Below are 23,822 nucleotides of genomic sequence, written 5' to 3' on the forward strand. Positions count from 1 at the left end.
GATTTGACCTTCTCCTTGTATACTGGATTTCCTGAATGTTACAATCTTTTTGTGTTTTGCATTTTCTTTGATGGTTGTGTCAATGTTTTCTATGGTGTCTTCTGCACCTGAGATTCTCTCTTCTATCTCTTGTATTTCTGTTGGTAATGATTGCATCTATGACTCCTGATCTTTTTCCTAGGTTTTCTATCTCCAGGGTTGTCTTCCTTTGTGATTTCTTTATTGTTTCTAGTTCCATTTTTAGATCTTGGATGGTTTTGTTCAATTCCTTCACCTATTTGGTTGTCTTTTCCTGTAATTCTTTAAGGGTTTTTTGTGTTTCCTCTTTGCGGGCTTCTACCTGTTTACTTGTATTGTCCTGTATTTCTTTAAAGGAGTTATGTCCTTCTTAAAGTCCCCTATCATCATCATGAGATGTAATTTTAAGTCAGAATCTTGCTTTTCTGGTGTGTTGGGGCATCGAGGACTTGCTGTTGTGGGAGAACTAGGTTCTGGTGATGCCAAGAAGCCTTGGTTTCTTAGTCTTCTCTTTTTTTTTTTTTTTTTCTCAGAGCTGGGGACCGAACCCAGGGCCTTGCGCTTCCTAGGCAAGCGCTCTACCACTGAGCTAAATCCCCAACCCCGAAGCCTTGGTTTCTGTTGCTTAGGTTCTTGTGGTTGCCTCTCGTCATCTGGTTTATCTTTGGTGTTAGTTGGTCTTGCGTCTCTGACTGGAGCCTCTCCCTCCTGGGAGCCTGCGAACCTGTGAACCTGTGATCTTAGGTGTTTCAGCACTCCTGGGAGACCAGCTCTCTCCAGGTTGGATTTGGGTACAGAGAGGTATAGTTAAATCTGGGGTGTAGATAGAGACCAGAAGGATGCTGTCCCCAGTTGCTCCAAAGCTCCTGAGCCTTGTGGTCTCCTGGAAGGTCCCCCTTTGGCAAGTTATTGGAACAAAAATGTTCCTGTCATCTTTGGACTTAGGTGTACAGCATTCCTGGTAGACCCGCTCTCCCTGGGCGAGATTTGGGTCTGGAGAGCTGTGCCACAGGGTTAACTCTCGGGCACAGATCAACAGCAGGTACTCTTATCTTTTCCCTTAGCTTGGGGGGAAAATGCTTAATCTTTCAGCATTACAATTCCGATTACCTTTAGGATATTTTAATTATTTTTCCTATTTTTGAAGTTAAAATACAATCAACCAGTTTCTCCCATACTTTCCTTCAACACTTCCATTAAATTTCTCCTGTTCTCTCAAATCCATGGCCTTTTTAATTGTTATATATACGTGTAACAACTACTTATATAACTATATGAATACTACCTGCTCAGTTCATCTAATGTCACTTGTATATATATGTATATAATTTCAAGGCTGAGTACTTGGTATTGGGTAAAACACTGGGGATGTGGGGTTTTTTTCCATGGAAGACTATTTCTCCCAGTCTTGACTTAGTTATTTACAGTAGCTATCATGACAGCAGAAGGGGACATGTAAGCTTCGAAGGGAAGGAAGCAATCATAGTTCTACCTAGCTGTAATACCAATGAACTATAACAGCAATATGTATGTCACAATAACCCTAAGTGTACGACAGAGGCATACATATTCTGGTAGTAACCAACAGCTCTCTTACTGAACTTAAGGCCCACTCAACACAATGGAAATCATATCTCAGTGGAAACTTAGCCAACTCTGGGAGTTTTTGTAGATACGATTGTATCAGGTAAAAGTGATTGTTTTTCATAATTTTTAGTTGAATTTTCCTAAAGTCATAGATCAATGTTGAGTTTTTTAAATGTATATTCTTATTGACATGGTCCTGTGGCTTATCTAATACAGTGTATTGATGTGCTGAATTATATTGGTAATGAATTATATATATCATCAGAATAAACTTCACTTACCTCCTATCTCCACTTTATATATTCCTAGATTAATTTTGACAGTATTTTGTGGAATATTTTTGTATCTATTACACACAAGCTCGAATTGATAAATACTAAATACTAAATAGCGTGACTGCTAGTAAAGATGACTTATTTGCTTCTTCCAATAACCACTAGGAAAGAAATAGAGATCGTAAGAAGCAGTGGTAAAATCTCACAGTGACTGTGGCAGTACATACAGGCCTACACTAGTTCAAGCCAGATGGCCCCAGCACTAGGAAGGGCAAGTGGACTCTGCCCCACACACCGCTAACCAAGAAGCTCTCTGAAATTGGAATCTTCTGGCAAAATCAAAATTAGTTTTCCCCAAAGGAGTTTCATTGAGTATATTAGCCACACTCTGGGAAAGGGTCTCATGCGCAGGAGTAGTTGACCAACAAAAAAGGAATTTGTATTTTTGTAGCCTTTTTGTCTTGTGATGTTTTGTTTTGGCATTTATTGTCTTACTGGTCTTCTGCTTGTATATTTGGGCTTGTGTTTTTGTGGAGGGTTTTTGTGTGCATGTGTGTGTTTATTATTTTTTGTAAAGAGAGAAGGGCATGGAGTTTGGTAGGTAGGGAGGTGGGGAAGATCTGGGAGAAGTTGGGGAAAGGGAAAAGCTTGATCATAATACAATGCATGAGAATTTTTTTCAATAAAGTAAAAGTTGAAAGAAAATAAAAATAATTTGTTTTGAACATTCTAAAGCTATTAAACAAGACTCATCAAAACCCCACTCTTTGAGACGGGAAACATGACCATAGGGTCCCTTCCAGTTTTCAATTCAACTGTTACTTTAAAATAAGAGTTTTTTGTTTAAAATAATTTCTTTCTACTTTTGTTTTCAAAGGAAGACACTAATGTGTTGAATCAAAACCTGCAGATTCTAGTTGAAGAAAATAAGCATCTGACAGATAAGATGGCTTCCCTTGAACATCACAAAGCCACTTCTGATTACCAAGGGGTGGGTATAAAAAGGTCAGTCTAGAGGAGGAAATTCAGATAGCTCTAAGTGATGGTCACCAGGGAACAATAATAATGACAAGCACAGGGGTTGGGGATTTAGCTCAGTGTTAGAGCGCTTGCCTAGGAAGCGCAAGGCCCTGGGTTCGGTCCCCAGCTCCGAAAAAAAAGAACCAAAAAAAAAAAAAATAATGACAAGCACAAATGGACTTGATATTTTCAAATACTTCCTTTTACATAAATTATGAGGAAAAACCATATTTTTATCTATTTCCCCATCAAACAATTAGTAATAAGTGTAATTTTTAAAAGCTGTTTGATAAGGTTAGCGTGCATTACAAATATATAGTATTCATTCTTACAGCACCTCCAAGTGAAGAGGACTTAGAGGTGATCATTCTAAGAAGCTAATGCTTTCCCCTATGTGTTTGAATTTCTGAAGAATGGTTAATACTGTTTTAGAACATACAAGGGATTTTTTAGACCTCACAGAATACCCTAAGGCCTTTTTAAATCTAAGATTAGTTTTTACTAAACCCTGACATAAACTGCTTATTACTTCAACTCTGAAGAATTACATGGTCTAAATCTTTTTATGTTTTCATGGCTTTTCAGACAGACTTTTTGCCTATGAGAAAGATGACATTTAATCTCTTAGAGCTTGAGTTTGTTAACCTATCAAAATGACGATAATATTATTGCTATAAAAGTGTTTGAGGATTAAGTTAATACATGTAGAGCATATAGCAGATAATTTTAAATTCTTAGTTTCTGGGTTGTCATGGGCAGTGGGAAGTCTAGCAGTGCCTATTAGGATAACAGGACCCATTAATTGGGATTCCTGGTATGCTCTTGCTCAATGATTAAATATTCAGCCATGGCCTTTGCTTATTGTCCAGGCCTCTGCTTCATTGTCTAGCTGTCTGTAAGGCCACATGTGCCTGCCTAATTTCCTGAACTTACTGCCACTGCCAAGTCTACGGTTTCTTTCTCCTAGTGATCTTGATACATTTCATCAGTTATCTAGTTAGTATTAATGCTCTCCTGTTCTTCCTCCTCTGTGCTTTTTATTGTCTCATAGTGATAACTTATACCGCAGTTATGGCTTGAGTTTTGTCTCTACCTAGAAACTTTTCTGTCAGACCATCACAGAGTGTTTCAGAGTCTGAGCTATGAAGCTGGGCTCTCAGGATTTATTTTTAGCAGTTTTTCACTTCCATTAAAATTAATGCTGGCAATGCATTTTTGTTAGTTGGGACTTAAAACTTAAATTTTTTTCTTTAGAGGTAACACTTTTGGAGTATCACAGCACAGACTTGAAATTAGAGCCTGATCTTGCCAGGTTCTTGGGATTGCAGGACTCGGTGTCAAGTGCCCATCACAAAGCTTAGTGTGCAATGTGCATGAATAAATATTACTATTATTTCCCCCCACATTGCCTAGTTTTAGGTTGCTCTGGTTTGCTTTTCTCTTGCTGTGACAAGACAATATAACCAAAAGCAACTTGAGGAAGAAAGGAGTTTATTTCATCTTAACATTTTATGGTTCACCATAAAAGAAGGGCAGGGTAAGAACCTGGCAGTGGGGACTGAAGCAGAGACCAAGGAGTGCTGCCTACTGGCTTGCTCGGTTTGCTTCCTCATGCAGCCCAGGACCATCTCCTCGGGTGGCACTGCCCTTAGGGGCCTGAACCTTCAGTAGTCATCAGTTGTTACAGTTCTTTGTCTAGGGGTGAGACTGTGAGATTTCCCCCTGCTGAGTCAAGACCTCTATTGGGAGTGTCATTGTTCAGATCTCTCTATTAGGCAACCATATTTTTTGAGGTATAATAGGTATTGCTTCCCTGTTTCTCTGAGATATAATCTCACAACAGACTTCCATGTTCTCTGGTTCTACAACCTTTCTACCCCTCCTCTGATGTTTTCTGAGCCTTCAGGTGTAGGAACTGTGTTGGATAGATGTGTCTGGGGAGTGTTCCTTGTATCTGGGATCCTCTAAATCCATTTGTCTCTACTGAGAGCCAATTGTAGGGGGTTTTGTAATAGTCTCCATCTGCTATAAGAAGAAACATCTTTGATGGAGTGAGAATTGCACCTATTTGTGGGTTTGGAGATAAGTTTTAGAATGTGGTTAGAAACTATGCTGATCCAATAAAGTGAGAGGAATGCCTTCAAAATCCAGGACCTCGCTAGATCTGGAAGTTGGCTAGGTTTTGAGCAGCAGGCAAGATTTTCCTCCCATTCATTGGGCCATGAGTCCAATTAAACAGTTGTTGGTCCAGTCTGAGATGGGCACCATGATAGCACTTTTCATGATATCTTGCCGCACTTGCTTTAGTTCGTAGGAATCACAACAGGACATGACTGTTACATTGCTTCTCTTTCTTGGCAGCTTACACAGTACCTTTTGTTACTATGAAAGTTGAACCACAGAAAAAGAGACATTCATGTTCAGATCCAGCTCAGATTTTTTTAGTCATGTGTCTTAAAGTACATGGTGTGTTCAAGATAGATACTTACCTTCAATTTCCAAGAAGTGATTTTTTTTTTAAGCTGCGATAACTAAAGGGTCTTCAACCAGAGGTTATTGTCATTGTTCCTAAAAAACTGTATGGTCCTCTTCAAGCAGCTTACAGACACTATTACAACTATACCACATCTAGGGGAACACATCTACAAAAGACTAACAAATGAGAAACAAAGAAAAGAAGAATGCAGGTACAAATGACAGCACACTCTGTCGCCATGGCTTCTTATCTTCATTAACAATCTCTGTACATGTTTCCTGTCAGCAAAATTATTTATTGTTAGAGGAAGGTCTTATAGGCTGCAGTCCATTGCAAGTAAACTTTGCTATTATTTCTGTAGAAATAGCAACATATTAATACCTGTTTTAAAAGGGAGGTGATAATGTATGTAAATGGTAATGATATATGTGTTTATCAGTTTGCTCAGCAGAAAGTGGAGAAGGCCTTGGAAAAAATTACTGAGAGTAAAAATAAGCTTGCCTATGAAAAGGGGAAACTCCAGGTATGAGACTTATCTTCCTATTTTTGTCTGATGTTTAAAATAGTAATTGTTCAATTAAATATATAGACTTTTAGAAAATCTCTGCCATTCAGTAACTCTGTAGCCTCTGATCCTCCTTAACTTCATTTCTTCATTATCAACCAAGTGACATCTCATAGACCAATAGTGTAACAATGAAATTACAACCCATTCTCTGTTTGAAGCTTTGTAACAGCCATCATATATATGGCCATGCTGTAAGAGCATAGGAAAAAACCCTGACATATTTGAGTCTGTAGAACTGAGTACTGTGGGATGTGAGTAATGTGACAGTACTGAGCTCTGGTTGCCTACCAGTTTTCTCCCCTGGTACCCACATTGCAGGAAGCTTGCCACTGATGTGGCTGAGCCTGACTTAGACCAACCCTAATGGAAACACTAATCTCTAATACCTCTAATTTGTGAGTTCTAAGTCTCAGGCACACATTAGAATCAGGTGGGATTTAAAAAAAAAATGTCCCAGTAGTAGAAAATGTTTATTTACCATTTCTTTAAAACACATCCAATTAGGAAAGGAAGACTGGAGGACCCATAGGAAATAATATGTAATAAGTTAAAAAAATGTCAATGGTAGAATGTAGGGTATCGGACATCTCCATATTTATAGACAGGCCTTTCAAGTTTTCTAATGCTTAAAAATGTCCATAATACATAAGAAATGTCAACTTAATGTAATGTCAACAAAAGCAATGAAATCAGAATTTAAGGCCTATACTTATCACTCTGTAAAGCTCCCCTGTTGAAGCCAGACATGATGAAATACACCTATAATCCAAGAACTCAAAGGGAAGTGGTAGGAGAACAATGAGGCCAGCCTGAGCTATATAGTGATGTCATCTCTCAAGAATAGTGAAAGATGCTCCCCAGATGACTCACGTGTAGCCACAGATGAGGACAGCTGGACTAAACAGTAGGAAATGGAGCCCACTTAGGCTCCAGACTGGCCAGATGAGTACTCTCACTATAGACTTACCAAATATGTCAGCATTCATGCCTCCCTCATATTAGAGTTAACAGGCAAATGAGGCTCAGAACTGGAAGGCACACTGAAAGTTAGTTAGTTGATAGGAGTTTGCCAATCTTCATTGACCAAGCAGATCTGACTGTGAGACTTCAAGGGCCTTAGAGAGTGAGGTGAATTACAGTCTAACACTACAAACAACTTACTTCAGTGTATTTTTATACACAAATGTGACAAAGAAAGCAATGATCCAAGGAGGGTTGTTTTGAGTTCAGAACACATGATCAGAAAAACATATAAATAAAGGTAGATAAGCAAATACTAAATATTGACAGAACAGCCCTTTCCCAGAACTGAAGTGGAAATTTCTGGTCATATCTAATGATGTAGACTCACACGATGATTTGCAGAAGCAGACTCACATACTGTTTTGCTGAGGCAAGACACATGAGAGGACCCATGATAATTTGGAGAGAATATAAATGGGACCAGTGACAGGGGGCTTGCATTGCTACCTATGCAGCTCTTCATTGGTCTCACACCTTCGTTGATCTTCATTCCATTGAGAGAGGTACTACAGAAAACTCCTGGCATTCTGGGTGGTCCTGGTTGCGCCCACTGACTGATGCAGAGAGGCCTGGTGGTTTCTGCTGGATCCTGCCAGCTGACACTGTTAAACTGGACTGCTGGTAGCCTGACAGTGAAGATTAAAATCTCCCCAAAATCTACTTCTAAATAAGTCCACATCCCCTTATCCTATTTACCATTTTCTTCCTACCTTTGGATGGTGGGATAAAAGGTGGAGTCAAAGCATTTAAAAACCTTTATTAACATAGGTTTTAAAAAATTTAAGCCTACAGGTGGCACCAAGCATACCTTACAGAACATTCTCAGGACAGACCAATTTTACACACAATTGCCTGACACATACTATAGGTTACATCTGGAAAGGTACAAAAGCAAAGCAGAAGGCCATGTTCAGATCCAGGGAACACTGAAGATAGAACTCAGCACATCCTTTCATTAAATTGGGTCTATAGCTATATTCTCACATCCAACAAGAATAAACATGGCTTCTCTCACAGTTACCCCAAGGCATTGTTCACTATGCATCATTCTTTTTACCATATTCCAACGTTTATGAAACAGTGACAATGTTAATAGCCAAATTAAAAAAATTTTGTTAGTTAATTAGTACAATTTAGTTAATATCTCCTAGAGATTTGTTGCTTGTCTATATGTGTAATTATCTATATCTGTATAATATCAGACATACTGCTTATCTTTATGTCAGTCAAGCCTTGGGCCAGCACATTTTAAAGCACTGATTCCTCTGTCTTGCAGAGTAATATGAAGGATGAGCTATCTACCAAATATGGCCAAGATTCTAGGCTGCTATGTATTCTTAAACTTGGCTGTATTGGGTTAGAAATGTTACATAGGAAGTATGTGTCAAAGTTGAGCATGGTGGCACATTCCTATGGTCTCACTTGAAGAGCTAAGTATTATGCCTTGATTTATTGAGTGCGGTGATGAGTTGTGAGTGTATGTGAATGTACTAAGTTGTTGCCTGTGGCTTTTTTCCCTGTGAGAACAAAATTTGCCACTGATGTAATCAGGATTGACTTATACCAACCTCATGAGGATGCTGGTATCTACTAAATAAGTGGTTCTAAGACATAGCTACATATTAGAACATGGCTTGATGGGTTTTTAAAAAAATGAGATAAAGATAACTATATAATCAGTACTCATACCAGGAAATAGAATATTCACAGCACCAGGACCTCCTTTCAGGGACTTCTGACACCTCTGGTTAGTTGCCTGGACTTTGATTCTGGGTAAGCATACGCTATGTGTTTTCTCCTTATCTCCTTTCTCTTCTCAGTAGTGTAAATGCAAACTTTGCTGTACTGCTTGTGGTGGGTCTGTGGTGTAAACTGATGGGTGGTACATTGTAATCATTAGGCAGGGGCCACAGAAATAAAAATGACCAGGCTGTATTGAACTTGCCATAGCTGCAGGAATGTGTTTCTTATTTGTAGTCAAATGTATTTGGAGTTGAGGCTCAGGTCAGTGGTAGAATACTTGCCTAGCATAGCTAACAGCTAACAGCTGGGCTAAACAATGTGAAATGAAGCCCACTTAGGCTCAGGACCGGACAGATGAAATGTTGAGTACTCTCATAATACGCTTGCCAAACATGTCAACATTCGTTCTTCCCTCACAGTAAAGTGAGCAGACAAACGAGGTTCAGAGCTGGAAGGCAAAATGAAAGGCAGTTGATATGAGTTATGTTTATTGAATGGTCCTGGCTTTACTCTCAGCCCCAATACTCAGCACAAACTGGAATTTTAAAAATTGGCTACTTGGGTTATTTCTAACTCTAAATCTCATTTCAGCTTACAAATGGACTACCATTATAGATATGTCCTACTTTATTTCAATTTTGCAATGTATACTAAAAATATCTGGTTAATGTAATGACTCAATATTTATATTACAGTGCAAACAGGTTAAAAGGGGCTCTTTTAATGTTTTGGCTGTCAAATAATTCATGTAGCTATAGGTACCAATACATATTGCTATCTATATGGATATATAATGTATGCTGTGAGTGTGTGTGTGTGTGCATGTGTGTGTGTGCGTGTGTGTGTGTATGCGTGTGTGTGTGCGTGTGTGTGTATGCGTGTGTGTGTGCGCGCGCGTGTGTGCGCGCGTGTGTGTATGTGTGTGTATGCGTGTGTGTGTGTGCATGCGTGTGTGTGCACGTGTGTGCATGCACACATACATATATTCAGACCAGTGGGACAGTTTGAGCATCCTTGGCTTAGGTTAGTCGTGCTCCCAGACTTCCGGATAAGCTGCTCAGAGTGGATTTTAATCCTGACCAAATCACCACAGTCGAGGGAGCAGGGTTCTTTTGCTTCTGATAGTGCCTCTGTGTTCCTTCCCATTTTAAATATCCCAGTAAGAATTCCTACCAAATAATAAAGATAAAGTACCTTAGCTGATGGTGTACTGTACTTCACTGTTCCTCAGTGGCTACAACATGGGTGTCCTAAGGGTGAAGTAAAACATTATTCCATAAAAAAGTAATCGTACTTAAATCTCACAGTAATCCTCCTGCCTCTGCTTCCTAAGGACTAAGCTAACAGGTATGTACCACCATGCCTTTTGGGGATAGTTTTAAAATACTATGCAATATATAAGCGCTCTATCTATTTTACTTTCCTAGTTTTCTTTGAGCAAAACACAAGTCAGTCTGTCTGTCTGTCTGTCTCTCTCTCTCTCTCTCTCTCTCTCTCTCTCTCTCTCTCTCTCCTTCTAATTACCTACATTCAGAAGATATTCTGAATACTGGTATCATAGTTTACTTGCCATAGTGTCCATTTGGACTTTCCTTAGGCCACAGAAAGCAGATGCGTGGTCTTAGCTCATTTACACAGCTGTAGCCTGCTTGTAGCAACGAGTTAAGACAGAATTGTTTGCAACATTAGAAAAATGTAGGATTTGCTTTTCAAGTTTCAAGTTTCCTCTAATTTTTTAAACAAAACGCATGACGTCTTCCTCCACTCGTTCTCTCTTTTCCTTGTAGATAAAAGTCAAACAGCTAGAAGAACAGCTGCACACTTTTACTGAAACCAGGCTGCACAACGACCACCTACAAAGACAGAATAAGGCTTTAGAGGTCAAGCATGCTCAGGTATGACTACACTGCAGAAAGATTGCTTTGAGGTAAAGTTAGGGTGGTGCGGGGTTAAGGCATGCTCGGTGCCTCTCCCCTCCCCACACAATCCTACAAAGGTGAGTATCTTGACTCAGCTTAGACCTCTGCCATCTGTGGATAAGATTCTGCTGACACAGAGGGAGTTATAAGATGCTCTCACCAGAATATGACTCTGATAAACATGCTTCGTCTTTATAAATGTAGCATTCATGAAAGCTTGTTGAATAAGAAGCTCCGCCCTTCAGAAAAAAAAACAAAAACCATGCTGCTTTCATGACCACTCCCGAGGAGCACTGTTATAAAATATTTGTATGGGTTTCATAAGCTCAAAGTTTCTGAGTTTGAGCCTTAACTTTTTTTGGCAAATGTGAGGAACAAGTGTCTTCTTTTTAACTGTAGGCAACCTCGGAGCGGAGTGCCAGCCAGGCATCTCAGCAGCAGACAGAGGCTCACCTGAGAGAGGAGTTAGTAGAGAAGCGGCTCCCTTAGTGCAGTGGCTGGAGAGGCTGACACTCTTATAGGCCACACAGCAGTGCAGTGAGTGAGTCGTTAAGCAAGCAAAGTACAGAAAGTGCTTAGTAAGGAATTAAACCCATAAATATTTTACTGAAAGAAAGCAATTCAGCCCAGTGATTACAAATTTAGTATATTTGTAACTATGGTGCAAATAAGTAGCATATTTTACAATGATTGTAAAAACTAACTCATTGAGGCTGAAACCTCTGTCTGTGACCTTGTGTTCAGATCCCACCATCACCACGGTACTAGAATAGGTCTTCAAATGGAATGCCCAGGGGCTTCTAACCAACTGACTCGGCTGATGAGTGGTGAGGTCACAAAGCTCTGAGAGGCTGTCATTAGCGATCCTGTCCTGGGGAAGCTCAGGTTGTGGCCTGCTTCTTCACTAGGTCATAGATAGCGGTGTGCTCTTTTCAATTTTGAAGCCAAGGAATATAGTTTCTTGCTTCTTCCCGAACTTTCTGCTATTCTTCCTACTAAAGTGGGTATTCCTTAAAAACCAAGCCTTAGATTACGTGATTCTGCAACTTGTAGCTAGTAATGCCTCCAAGAAGAAGGAAATCTCCAGAGAGGCCCACATCTTCTAAATCCCTCGAAGGCTCTCGGTTTTATGTCAGTAATGTAAAGGAAAGGGCAACAGCCGTCACCCTGCCCAGCGTCGTCCCAAGTATGACACGCCGCGTGAGCTTTGCACCTACCCTGCCTTCTGTGCGCGTGTCTCAGGGGATAGGAGACTCCAGAATCTCCCTAAAGACTCTCTTAAATGCTATTAAAACCATGGAGGGAAGGCTAGAGGGCAAAATAGACACTCTCGCCTCAAGACCCTTGCTAAGTGAGGAATCATCAAATTTTCTTAAACAGGATTCGGTAAGTGAGGATCACACATTAAATCTTTTTTTTTTAAACATTGGTTATTTTATTTATTTACATTTCAAATGTCCCCCTTCTCAGTTTCCCCTCCACAAAACCCCCATCCCATCCCCCTTCCCCTTTGCCTCTATGAGGTGCTCCTTCTCCCACTCACCCACTCCCACCTCACTGCTCTAGCATCCCCCTACCCTGGGTCTTCAAGCCTCCACAGGACCAAGGGCCTCCCCTCCCATTGATGCCAGATAAGGCTGTCATCTGTTGCATATGCAGCTGGAGCCATGGGTCCTTCCATGGGTACTCTTTGGTTGGTGGTTTAGTCCTGGGAGCTCTTGGCAGTCCAGTTAGTTGATATTGTTTTCCCTGTGAGGTTGCAATCCCCTTGAGTCCTTCCCCAGTTCTTCCGTTGGGGTCCCCAGGCTCAGACGGATGGCTGGCTGTGAGTATCTGCATCTGCATTAGTCAGGTGCTGGCAGAACCTCTCGGGGGTCAGCCTACCAGGTTTCATGGCATCAGCAATAGTGCCTGGGTTTGGTGTCTGCATATGGGATGGATCCCTAGGTGGGGCGGTCTCTGGACGGCCTTTCCTTCAGTCTCTGCTCCATTGTTTTGTTCCTGCATTTCCTTTCAATAGAAACAAATCTGGGTTAAAATTTTTGAGATGAAGGGCTGGAAAGATGGCTCAGTGATTAGGAGCACTGATTGTTCTTCCAGAGGTCCTGAGTTCAATTCCCAGCAACCACATGGTGGCTCACAACCATCTGTAATGAGACCCAGTCCCCTCTTCTGGCATGTCTGAAGACAGCTACAATGTACTTATCTAAATAAAATAAATAAATCTTTAAAAAAATCTTTTTGAGATGAGTCCCTCAAATGGGGGTCATGACTATCTACTGGAGGTGGTCTATAGAGCCTCTATAGAGGCTCCCTTTTGTTGGGTATTTCTGCTAATGTCATCCCGTTAGGTCCTGGGAGCCTCTAGCTTCCCTGGCCTGTGGGAATTTCCAGTGGCTACCCCCAGTTCCCCATCCCCCACTGCTACATATTTCTATTCAATTTCCTGACCCTCTGTACTTCAATCCTATTCGTTCCTATACCTGACCCTGCCCCCCTTTTCTTCCCTCCCCCTCCTGTCTCCCTCCCAGGTACTTCCCTCCCTCTACCTCCTGTGATTATAGGGAAATTTCATTCTTATTTATTAATTTAGAATGTAGTAGCAATCTAGAAACATGTTTAACTAGATGAGTAACAAGGATTTCGCCAATAATAAAAACTAATTATATAAATTAAAACAATCAGTTTTGCTGACACATAATTTCATTTGGATCACAGAAAAGTTGGTTTAATAACAACTGACTTTTCCAAAGTAAGCTTTGATATTTTAAAATTCAAAATTTATACATAATCATAATTTGAATTGAAATAATAATTAGCTAAAGATTGCTTGTTAAACCAGAAATATATTGATCTAAGAAGTCCAAATGTATTAAACATTTAGAAATATTTTGGAGTAAGCTTGTTAAAGTATCAACCTTCATATTTATTACTTCAATTTATAAATAGTAACCACCATAGCTTATTTTCCAAAAAGGATGTGTTTATATATTCTCAGTATTTTTGCTGGTGGAAATACATATAAAAATAATTAGGGAAATACAAATAAAACCAGAGGGAAATACTACCAAACATCTATTGGAAATTTTCACTCTTTGTATTGGTTTAAGGGTTTATGCAAATGTCAGAAGCTGCCAGCTTATACACCTTATGTATATGCAGTTTTCTCTATGTCAGTTACACTTCAGTAAAGCACTGTGGAAAGCACTTTATGAATGTATTAAAAAGATTGACCTATTAAGATGGTCACCATTTTTTTAAATTTTTTATTATACATTTCTTTACTTACATTTCAAAGGTTATTCCCCTTCCTGGTTTTCTCTCCCTATTCCCTTCCCTCTCCCTCCCCCATACTGGTATTCCCCCTATACTCCCCCCTTATTGCCCTGCACTGGGGGTTCAACCTTGGTAAGACCAAGGGCTTTCCCTTGCACTGGTGCCCCAACAAGGCTATTCTCTGCTATGCATGCAGTTGGAGCCCTGGGTCAATCCATGTATAGTCTTTCAGAAGTGGTTTAGTCCCTGGAAGCTCTGGTTGGTTGGCATTGTTGTTTTTATGGGGTTGCAAGCTCCTTTAACTCTTTCAATACTTCCTCTAATTCCCCCCAAGGGGGTCCTATTCTCAGTTCGGTGATTTCCTGCTAGCACTGACCTCTGTATTGGACATGCTGTGGATGTGTCTCTCAGGAGAGCTCCATATCCAGTCCCTTTCCGCATGCATTTTTTAGCTTCATCAATCTTATCTAGTTTTGGTGACTGTATATATATGGGCCACATGTATGTCAGGCTCTGAATGGCTATTCCTTGAGTCGCTGCTCTAAACTTTGCTTCCATATCCCCTCCTATGCATATTTTCCCCTTTTAAGAAGGAGTGGGAGCATCTGCATTTTGGTCATCCTTCTTCTTGAGCTTCCTGTGGTCTGTGGATTCCATCTTGGGTAATTAGAACTTTTTGGCTAATATCCATTTATCCATGAGTGCATACCAAGTGTGTTTTTCTGTGATTGAGTTACCTCACTCAGGATGGTATTTTCTAGTTCATTCCATTTGCCTATGAATTTCATGAAGTCATTGTTTTTGATAGTTGAGTAGTACTCCATTGTGTAGATGTACCACATTTTTTTAATCCTTTCCTCTGTTGAAGGGCATCTGGGTTCTTTCTACCTTCTGGCTATTATAAATAAGGCTGCTATGAACATAGTGGAGCATGTGTCTTTGTTGTATGTTGGAGCATCTTTTGGGTATATGCCCAAGAGAAGTATAGCTGGGTCCTCAGGTAGTGTAATGTCCAATTGTCTGAGGAACCTCCAGACTGATTTCCAGAGGGGTTGTACCAGTTTGCAATCCAGCCAACAATGGAGGAGTGTTCCTCTTTCTCCACATCCTCGCCAGCATCTGCTGTCACTTGAGTTTTTTATCTTAGCCATACTGACTGGTGTGAGGTGGAATCTCGGGGTTGTTTTAATTTGCATTTCCCTCATGACTAAGGATGTTGAACATTTCCTTAGGTGCCTCTCGGTCATTCGATAATCCTCAACTGAGAATGTTCTGTTTAGCTCTGTACCCCATTTTTTTTAATATTTATTCATTTATTATATATAAGTACACTGTAGCTGTCTTCAGACACACCAGAAGAGGGCATCGGATCTCTTTACAGATGGTTGTGAGCCACCATGTGGTTGCTGGGATTTGAACTCAGGACCTCTGGAAGAGCAGTCGGTGCTCTTAACCGCTGAGCCATCTCTCCAGCCCTGTACCCCATTTTTTAATAGGGTTATTTGTCTCCCTGCGGTCTAACTTCTTGAGTTCTTTGTATATTTTGGATATTAGCCCTCTATCAGATGTAGGATTGGTAAAGATTTTTAACCAATCTGTTGGTTGCCGTTTTGTCCTAATGACAGTGTCTTTTGCTTTACAAAAGCTTTGCAGTTTTATGACTTCCCATTTGTCAATTCTTGATCTTAGCCATTGGTGTTTTATTCAGGAAATTTTCCCCAATGCCCATGTGTTCGAGACTCTTCCCCACTTTTTCTTCTATTAGTTTGAATGTATCTGGTTTGATGTGGAGGTCCTTGATCCACTTGGACTTAAGCTTTGTACATGGTGATAAGAATGGATCAATTTGCATTCTTCTACATGCTGACCTCCAGTTGAAACAGCACCATGCTTTTAAAAATGCTACCTTTCTTCCATTGGATGATTTTAGCTCCTTTGTCAAAGATCAAGTGACTATAGGTGTGTGGGTTCATTTCTAGGTCTTCAATTCTATTCCACTGATCTACCTGCCTGTCTCTGTACCATTACCATACAATTTTTATTACTATTGTTCTGTAATCCTACTTGAAGTCAGGGATGGTGATTCCCCCAGAAGTTCTTTTATTGTTGAGTATAGTTTTCACTATCCTGGGTTTTTTGTTACTCAAAATGAATTTGCAAATTGCTCTTTCTTACTCTATAAAGAATTGAGTAGGAATTTTGATGGGGATTACATTGAATCTGCAGATTGCTTTTGGCAAAATAGCCATCTTTACTATATTAATCCTGCCAATCCATGAGCATGAAACATCTTTCCATCTTCTGAGATCTTCCTCAATTTCTTTCTTCAGAGATTTGAAGTTCTTCTCATACAGATCTTTCACTTGCTTGGTTAAAGTCACACCAAGGTATTTTATGTTATTTGGGACTATTGTGAAGGGTGTTATTTCCTTAATTTCGTTCTCAGTCTGTTTATGCTTTGAGTAGAGGAGGCTACTTATTTGTTTGAGTTAATTTTATACCCTGACACTTTGCTGAAGTTGTTTATCAGGTTAAGTAGTTCTCTGGTGGAACTTTTGGGGTCACTTAAGTACACTATCATCTGCAAATAGTGATATTTTGATTTCTTCCCTTCCAATTTATATCCCTTTGACCCCCTTTCGCTGTCTGATTGTTCTGGCTAGACTTCGAGTATTATATTGAATAAGTAGGGAGAGAGTGAGCAGCCTTGTCTTTCCCTGATTTTAGTGGGATTGCTTCAAGTTTCTCTCCATTTAGTGTGATGTTAGCTACTGGTTTGCTGTATATTGCTTTTACTATGTTTAGATATGGGCCTTGAATTCCTGATCTTTCCAGGACTTTTATCATGAAGGGGTGTTAAATTTTGTCAAATGCTTTCTCAGTATCTAATGAAATGACCATGTGGTTCTTATCTTTAAGTTTGTTTATATAGTGGATTACATTGATGGATTTTCATATATTAAACCATCCCTGCATCCCTGGGATGAAGCCTACTTGATAATGATGGATGATCATTGTGATATGTTCTTGGATTCAGTTTGCAAGAATTTTATTGGGTGTTTTTGCATCAGTATTCATAAGGGAAATTGGTCTGAAGTTCTCTCTTTGTTGGGTCTTTGTATGGTTTAGGTATAAGAGTAATTGTGGCTTCATAGAAGGAATTCGGTAGTGCTCCATCTGTTTCAATTTTGTGGAATAGTTTGGATAATATTGGTATGAGGTCTTCTATGAAGGTCTGATAGAATTCTGCACTAAACCCGTCTGGACCTGGGCTCTTTTTGGTTGGGAGACCTTTAATGACTGCTTCTATTTCCTTAGGAGTTGTGGGGTTGTTTAACTGGTTTATCTGTTCCTGATTTAACTTTGGTATCTGGTATCTGTCTAGAAAATTGTCCATTTCCTGCAGATTTTCCAGTTTTGTTGAATATAGGCTTTTGTAGTAGAATCTGATGATTTTTTTAATTTCTTCAGTTTCTGTTGTTATGTCTCCCTTTTCATTTCTGATTTTATTAATTTGGATACACTCTCTGTGACCTCTGGTTAGTCTGGCTAAGGATTTATCTATCTTGTTGGTTTTTCTTAAAGAACCACCTCCTGCTTTTGTTGATTCTTTGTATAGTCCTTTTCATTTCTACTTGGTTGATTTCAGCTCTGAGTTTGATTATTTCCTGTTCCTCTTGGGTTTATTTATTTCTTTTTGTTCTAGAGCTTTTAGGTGTGCTGTCAAGCTGCTGACATATGCTCTCTCCTGTTTCTTTCTGCAGGCACTCAGAGCTATGAGTTTTCCTCTTAGCACAGTTTTCATTGTGTCCCATAAGTTTGGGTATGTTGTACCATCGCTTTCATTAAATTCTAAGAAGTCTTTAATTTCTTTCTTTATTTCTTCCTTGACAAGGTTATCATTGAGTAGAGCATTGTTCAACTTCCATATATATGTGGACTTTCTGTCATTATTGTTGTTATTGAAGACCAGTCTTAGTGCGTGGTGATCTGATAGCATGCATGGGATTATTTCTATCTTCCTGTATCTGTTGAGGCCTGTTTTGTGACCGATTATATGGTCAATTTTGGAGAAGGTTCCATGAGGTGCTGAGAAGAAGGTATATCCTTTTGTTTTAGGATGGAATGTTCTGTAAATATCTGTTAAATCCACTTGGTTCATAACTTCAGTTAGTTTCTCTACGTCTCTGTTTAACTTCTGTTTCCATGATCTGTCCAGTGATGAGAGTGGGGTGTTGAAATCTCCTACTGTTATCATGTGAGGTGCAATGTATGCTTTGAGCTTTAGTAAGGTTTCTTTTATGAATGTAGGTGCCCTTGTATTTGAAGCATAGATATTTATGATTAAGAGTTCATCTCTGTGGATTTTTCCTTTGATGAATATGAAGTGTCCTTCCTTATCTTTTTTAATGACTTTTGTTTGAAAGTCAATTATTTTGATATTAGAATGGCTACTCCAGCTTGTTTCTTCGGGCCATTTATTTGGAAAATTGTTTTCCAGCCATTTACTCTGAGGTAGTGTCTGTCTTTGTCTCTGAGGTATATATCCTGCATACAGCAAAATGCTGGGTCCTCTTTATGTATTCAGTCTGTTAAAGTCTATTTCTTTTTATTGGGGAATTGAGTCCGTTGATGTTGAAAGATATTAAGGAATAGTGATTGTCGCTTCCTGTTATTTTCATTGTTAGAGGTAGAATTATGTTTATTTGTCTCTCTTTTGGTTTCATTGCAAGGAAATTATATTCTTGCTTTCTGTGTGGTGTAGTTTCTCTCCTTGTATTGGAGTTTCCCATCTATTATCCTTTGTAGGGCTGGATTTGTAGAACGATATTATGTAAATTTGGTTTTGTCATGGAATATCTTGGTTTCTCCATCTATGTTCATTGAGAGTTTTGATGGATACAGTAACCTGGGCTGGCATTTGTGTTCTCTTAGGGTCTGTATGACATCTGTCCAGGATCTTCTGGCTTTCATAGTCTCTGGTGAGAAGTCTGGTGTAATTCTGATAGGTCTGCCTTTATATATGTTACTTGACCTTTTTCCCTTACTGCTTTTAATATTCTTTCTTTGTTTTGTGCATTTTGGTGTTTTAACTATTATGTGACAGGAGGAATTTCTCTTCTTGTCCACTATTTGGAGTTCTGTGGGCTTCTTTTATGTTTATTGGCATCTCTTTCTTTAGGTTAGGGAAGTTTTCTTCTATAATTTTGTTGACTGTATTTACTGGCCCCTTAAGTTGGGAGTCTTCACTTTCTTCTATACCTATTATCCTTAGGTTTGATCTTCTCATTGTGTCCTGGATGTCCTGTATGTTTTGGACCAGTAGCTTTTTCCGTTTTACATTATCTTTGACAGTTGTGTCTATGTTTTCTATGTTATCTTCTGCCCCTGAGATTCCCTCTTCTATCTCTTGTATTTTGTTGGTGATGCTTGTGTCTATGGCTCCTTGTCTCTTCTTTTGGTTTTCTATATCCAGGGTTGTCTCCCTTTGTGCTTTCTTTATTGTTTCTAATTCCATTTTCAATTCCTCCACCTGTTTGGTTGTGTTTTCCTGTAATTCTTTCAGTGACTTTTGTGTTTCCTCTGTAAGGGCTTCTACTTGTTTACTTGTGCTTTCCTGCATTTCTCTAAGGGAGTTCTTTATGTCTTTCTTAAAGTCCTCCATCATTATCAAAAAATGTGATTTCAAATCTAAATTTTGCTTTTCTGGTGTGTTTTGATATCCAATACTTTCTTTGGTGGGAGTACTGGGCTCTGATGATGTCATGTAGTCTTGGTTTCTGTTGATTAGGTTCCTGAGCTTGCCTCTAGCCATTGGCTTGTCTCTGGTGTTTTCTTGTCTTGCTGTTTCTGGGAGTGACTTGGCCCTGCTGTAGGCATCTGTGTCAGCACTCCTGTAGAACTGTTTTTCTGTTTTCTTTCAGCCTTTCCTGAAAACAGGTACTCCACTCTCAGCTGTGGAGGCACTCCTGGAAGACTGTCTTCCAGCTCTAGGCATGGGCAGGAATCAAAGGTCCTGCCCCTGATTGCTCGTGTAGGTCCTTGCACCCAGCGGGCACAGTTGGCACTATGCAATTCCCTCTTGGGTCTGGACTATGGTCAGAGAGTATTCTCCTCTGACTTCTCAGGAGTATCCATATTTCTGATGGTCCAGCTCTCTCCCCACGGGATTTGGGTGCAGGGAGCTGTTTGCTGGATCAATTCTGTCCTGGGTGCAGACCGTGGGTATCGGCGGCTGTCTGTTCTTATATCCCTCTGTCCAGAGCCAGTGTGCAGTTTCCCCTTGGACCAGGGATGTGGACCAAGGTGTGCAGAGGTGGCAGTCTGTCCTGCAGCCTCGGGATGTCCGCACTTCTGGGTGGTCCTCTTTCTTCCCCACAGGATTTGGGTACAGGGAACTTATGGGATGGTATCAGTTCACTTCCAGATAGAGTCAGGAAGAGAAGTGCCCTGACCCAGAGGACCTCTGCTTCTGTGTATCCTGAATCCACTGAAAGAGCAGATGAATGTATGTCAGGGAATGGCTGCGATTGGAGAGAGCAAATATAAAAAAGTGTAAATCCTGATGGAGAAGCTCTGCAGCCTGCTCATCCAGGGCACTCAGATACTCATGTGGGATCAGACTACGCTGAACTCTGTGTGTGTGCACACAAACACATACTCACACACACTCTCTCACATAAATAGAAGTTGAGAAGAAACCAATTGAGTTCTGTAACCTGGGTGGTAGTAAGATGACAGTTCACTGTGCTCACGACATTCTTTGTAGTGTTTTATAACTTTCTGAGACCCTACAGTTATTCTGAGATAGTTTTAGGAAGAGTAGCATATAAAGTCGTATGCTAATCTGGAATTATTGTACAGATTATGAAAACTGTCTTATACTTAGAAAGTTCTAGGTTCAGGCCGTCTGTATTTTATTATATCAGTTATCCATTTACATTTGATTTTCCTTTTCTACCTTAGCCTCTTTTCTTCCACCTCCCCACCTTTTCAGGCCCCTTCCTTCTGTATACTACTATTTAAACTTTTATATACATTTAAGTTTAAAGTTCACATCTCATAGAAAGTGTAACATTTTCCTTTCTCTGTGGCATATTTCACTTAATATGATATCTGCTCCTATCAATTTACTGCAAGTAGCACAATTTCATTATTCTTTATGGTTGACTAGAATATACTATGAATATATATACCACATTTTCTTTAGCCATTCACCTTTACAGGAATGTGGCCTGGTTCCTTATCTTAACTACTGTGAATAATTCTTCAGTATTATGGATGTGCTGGTATCTCTGGTTTGCTTAGACTCCTTTATGTCTATACTTAGTGGTAAAGCGGATTGCGGTTCCTTCAGACACGCAGTGCCACTTTCCGTAATGGGTGCACAGCTTCATATCCCCATTAGCAGCAAGGAGAAGGGCTTTCCTTTTGTTGTATCCTCACGAGTGCTTGGTGATAGCCATTCCGAGTGGGGTGAGATAGACTCTTCAGGACACTTCCCCTTGCCTTTCTCTGGAACTGAGGGTGTTGAGTAATTTTTCACGTTTATTGCCACATTCATTTCTTCCTTTGAGAAGTGCGTGTTCAATGCATTTGCCCATATATTGATCAAATGACTTGGGGTTTTTTGTTTAACTCTTTGAATCCTTTATAAACATTTGAAGTGTTAACCCCTATCAGCACTGAGGCTGGCATGGCTCTTCTCTCATTTTGTATGCTGATGCTTCCCTCCAGTGGTTGGTTCCTTTGTTGTGCATTTTAATTTCTTTTTTTTTTAATTTTTTATTAGATATAGTTCTTTACTTACATTTCAAATGTTATTCCCCTTCCCAGTTTCCTGTCCATAAGTCCCCACCCTCTCCCCTCCCCCTCCCCCTCCCCCATACAGGTATTTCCCCTAAACATCCCCCTTACTGCCCCCCATATTCCCCTGCTCTGGGGGTCCGACCTTGGCAAGACCAAGGGTTTCCCCTTCCACTGGTGCCCCAACAAGGCTATTCTCTGCTACGCATGCATTGGAACCCTGGGTCAGTCCATGTATAGTCTTTTGGTAGTGGTTCAGTCCCTGGAAACTCTGGTTGGTTGGCGTTGTTGTTCTTATGGTGTTGCATTTTAATTTCTTACAGTCCCATTTGTCAGCTCCTGGGGTTAATCCTGAGCTATCAAAGTGAGTTCTTTTCATATTGTCATAATAGACATGTGACAGTCAGATGACAAATTGCAGGGGTGAGTTCTCTTCTACCATGTAGGCCCGAGGCTCTAACTCAGGTCATAAGGCTTGTCAGCACCACAGATCTTTCGCCGACCCACCTGAAGTGTAAATAATGGAGACTTCTATTATAGTTTAAAGCGTTTGCTAGGGCAGTCGCCCAGCTACTTTTCTTTCTTTCTTTCTTTCTTTCTTTCTTTCTTTCTTTCTTCCTTCCTTCCTTCCTTCCTTCCTTCCTTCCTTTCTTTCCTTTCTTTCTTTCTTCCTTCCTTCCTTTCTTCCTTCTTTTTCCTTTTCTTTCTTTCTTTCTTTCTTTCTGTCTGTCTGTCTGTCTGTCTGTCTGTCTGTCTTTCTTTCTTCCTTTCTTTTTAGAGAAAGGAGCTTTATTTTGTTTCAGTTTCACTGGGTTATAGTTCATCAAGGAGGAAGTGAAAGGTAACAGGAGCATGTGGTAGTGGGTCTCATGTGGTGAGGACCAACGAACTAGAACAAAATTAGGAGCTACTGTGAGGCTCACGGCTTAATCTTAGTAGCTAATATATTATAAATATCTGTCAGGTTCTGTGTCTTAAATGTTCACCTCTAAATGAACCTCATCACACACAGATCAAGTGTTTCCATATGAGTGTATAGCAAGCATTTCCCTTTCAAATCTTTAAAGAAAAAAATGAAAATAGATTCTTCTTTCATACAATACATCCTAGCCACAGTTTCCTCTCCCTCCACTCCTTTCAGCTACCTGGACCCTTTCTCTCTATCCAGTCCCCCTCTATTTCCTCTTCAGAAAAGAGCAGGCCTCTAAAAGGCTACAAACAGGACAACGCAAGATGCAACAAAACAAGGCAAACCTCTTATATCGAGGCCAGAGAAGACAACTCAGTGGGAGGAAAGAATATGTGGAACAGTGAAGCAGAGTCAGAGTTGTACCACTCCCACTCTTATAAGTCCCACAGAAAACGTAAAGCTAAGGGGAGATCAAAGAAGGTCACTCTCCTGACGAAGCACGATTGGGGGTACATGATCACAGGTTGGCATACAAAGCAACAAAATATGTAAATAAAGACATTGGGAGGCAGTCGTGTGCATCTCTGAGAGTCTAATGCAGTAGTACAGCAATGACTCCTTCGCACACAGAAATGTTACAGTGAAAATCAGTCATTTGTAAAATTATGCATTGATAATTATAGTTGAAAGTAAAACCACAATTCATCAAATATTAGGAAAAAATTTCCCCTTAACATATTATTCATTTGACTTTACTGAGGGAAGGACTCCAGAGCCTTGCATCAGAACCACTCAACTGGTGATGGAAGCCATAAATACTGTTTAAATAGCTCGGTTATTTTAGCCTACAGTCCACCACATGAGTAGTTCTCTGCTACAGTCCCTGCTGCCCCTTTCATGACTGCTGTCAGTTTTCCATCGGCTTTCTTCTCTCTGCATCCCTCCTCTGCCCACATGTTAGGAAGTAATTTCACCCGCTGAGCCAGCACGACGTCCCTATCCCATGTTTTCAGTGGTTGTGTATGCATGTTGCATGCATGTGTTAAGTCTGTATTTTTTGTTGGTAATTTATACTGAGTATCAGTTACATCATTTCTACTCCTCCCTCTCCTTTTCCACTTCTGTGCCTCCACTACCACTTTCAGAATTCATGACCTCTTCATTACTTAGCATCATGTGTACATAAACAGCCTGCTGAGTC

The 23,822-nt window shown here is 40.1% G+C and overlaps 1 protein-coding gene across 39 annotated transcripts in view; it reads left to right on the top strand.

Moving 5' to 3' along the window:
- Ccdc150 (coiled-coil domain containing 150) overlaps positions 1 to 23,822 on the top strand; it is a 100,862-nt gene that overhangs the window by 44,167 nt on the left and 32,873 nt on the right. For 30 of the 39 annotated variants that reach the window (XR_015628623.1, XR_015628624.1, XR_015628627.1 and 27 more), the window contains 3 exon segments: positions 2,758 to 2,871; positions 5,816 to 5,899; positions 10,498 to 10,605. Coding sequence is in view for 8 of the 39 variants with exons in the window: in NM_001412763.1 (NP_001399692.1) it covers positions 2,758 to 2,871; positions 5,816 to 5,899; positions 10,498 to 10,605 (306 nt within the window). In the remaining 31 variants the exon portion in view is untranslated. 39 annotated transcript variants of the gene reach the window in all.

This window comes from Rattus norvegicus, chromosome 9 (assembly GCF_021556685.1).
Source record: "Rattus norvegicus strain SHRSP/BbbUtx chromosome 9, alternate assembly SHRSP_T2T, whole genome shotgun sequence".
In the NCBI taxonomy this organism is placed as follows: domain Eukaryota; kingdom Metazoa; phylum Chordata; class Mammalia; order Rodentia; family Muridae; genus Rattus; species Rattus norvegicus.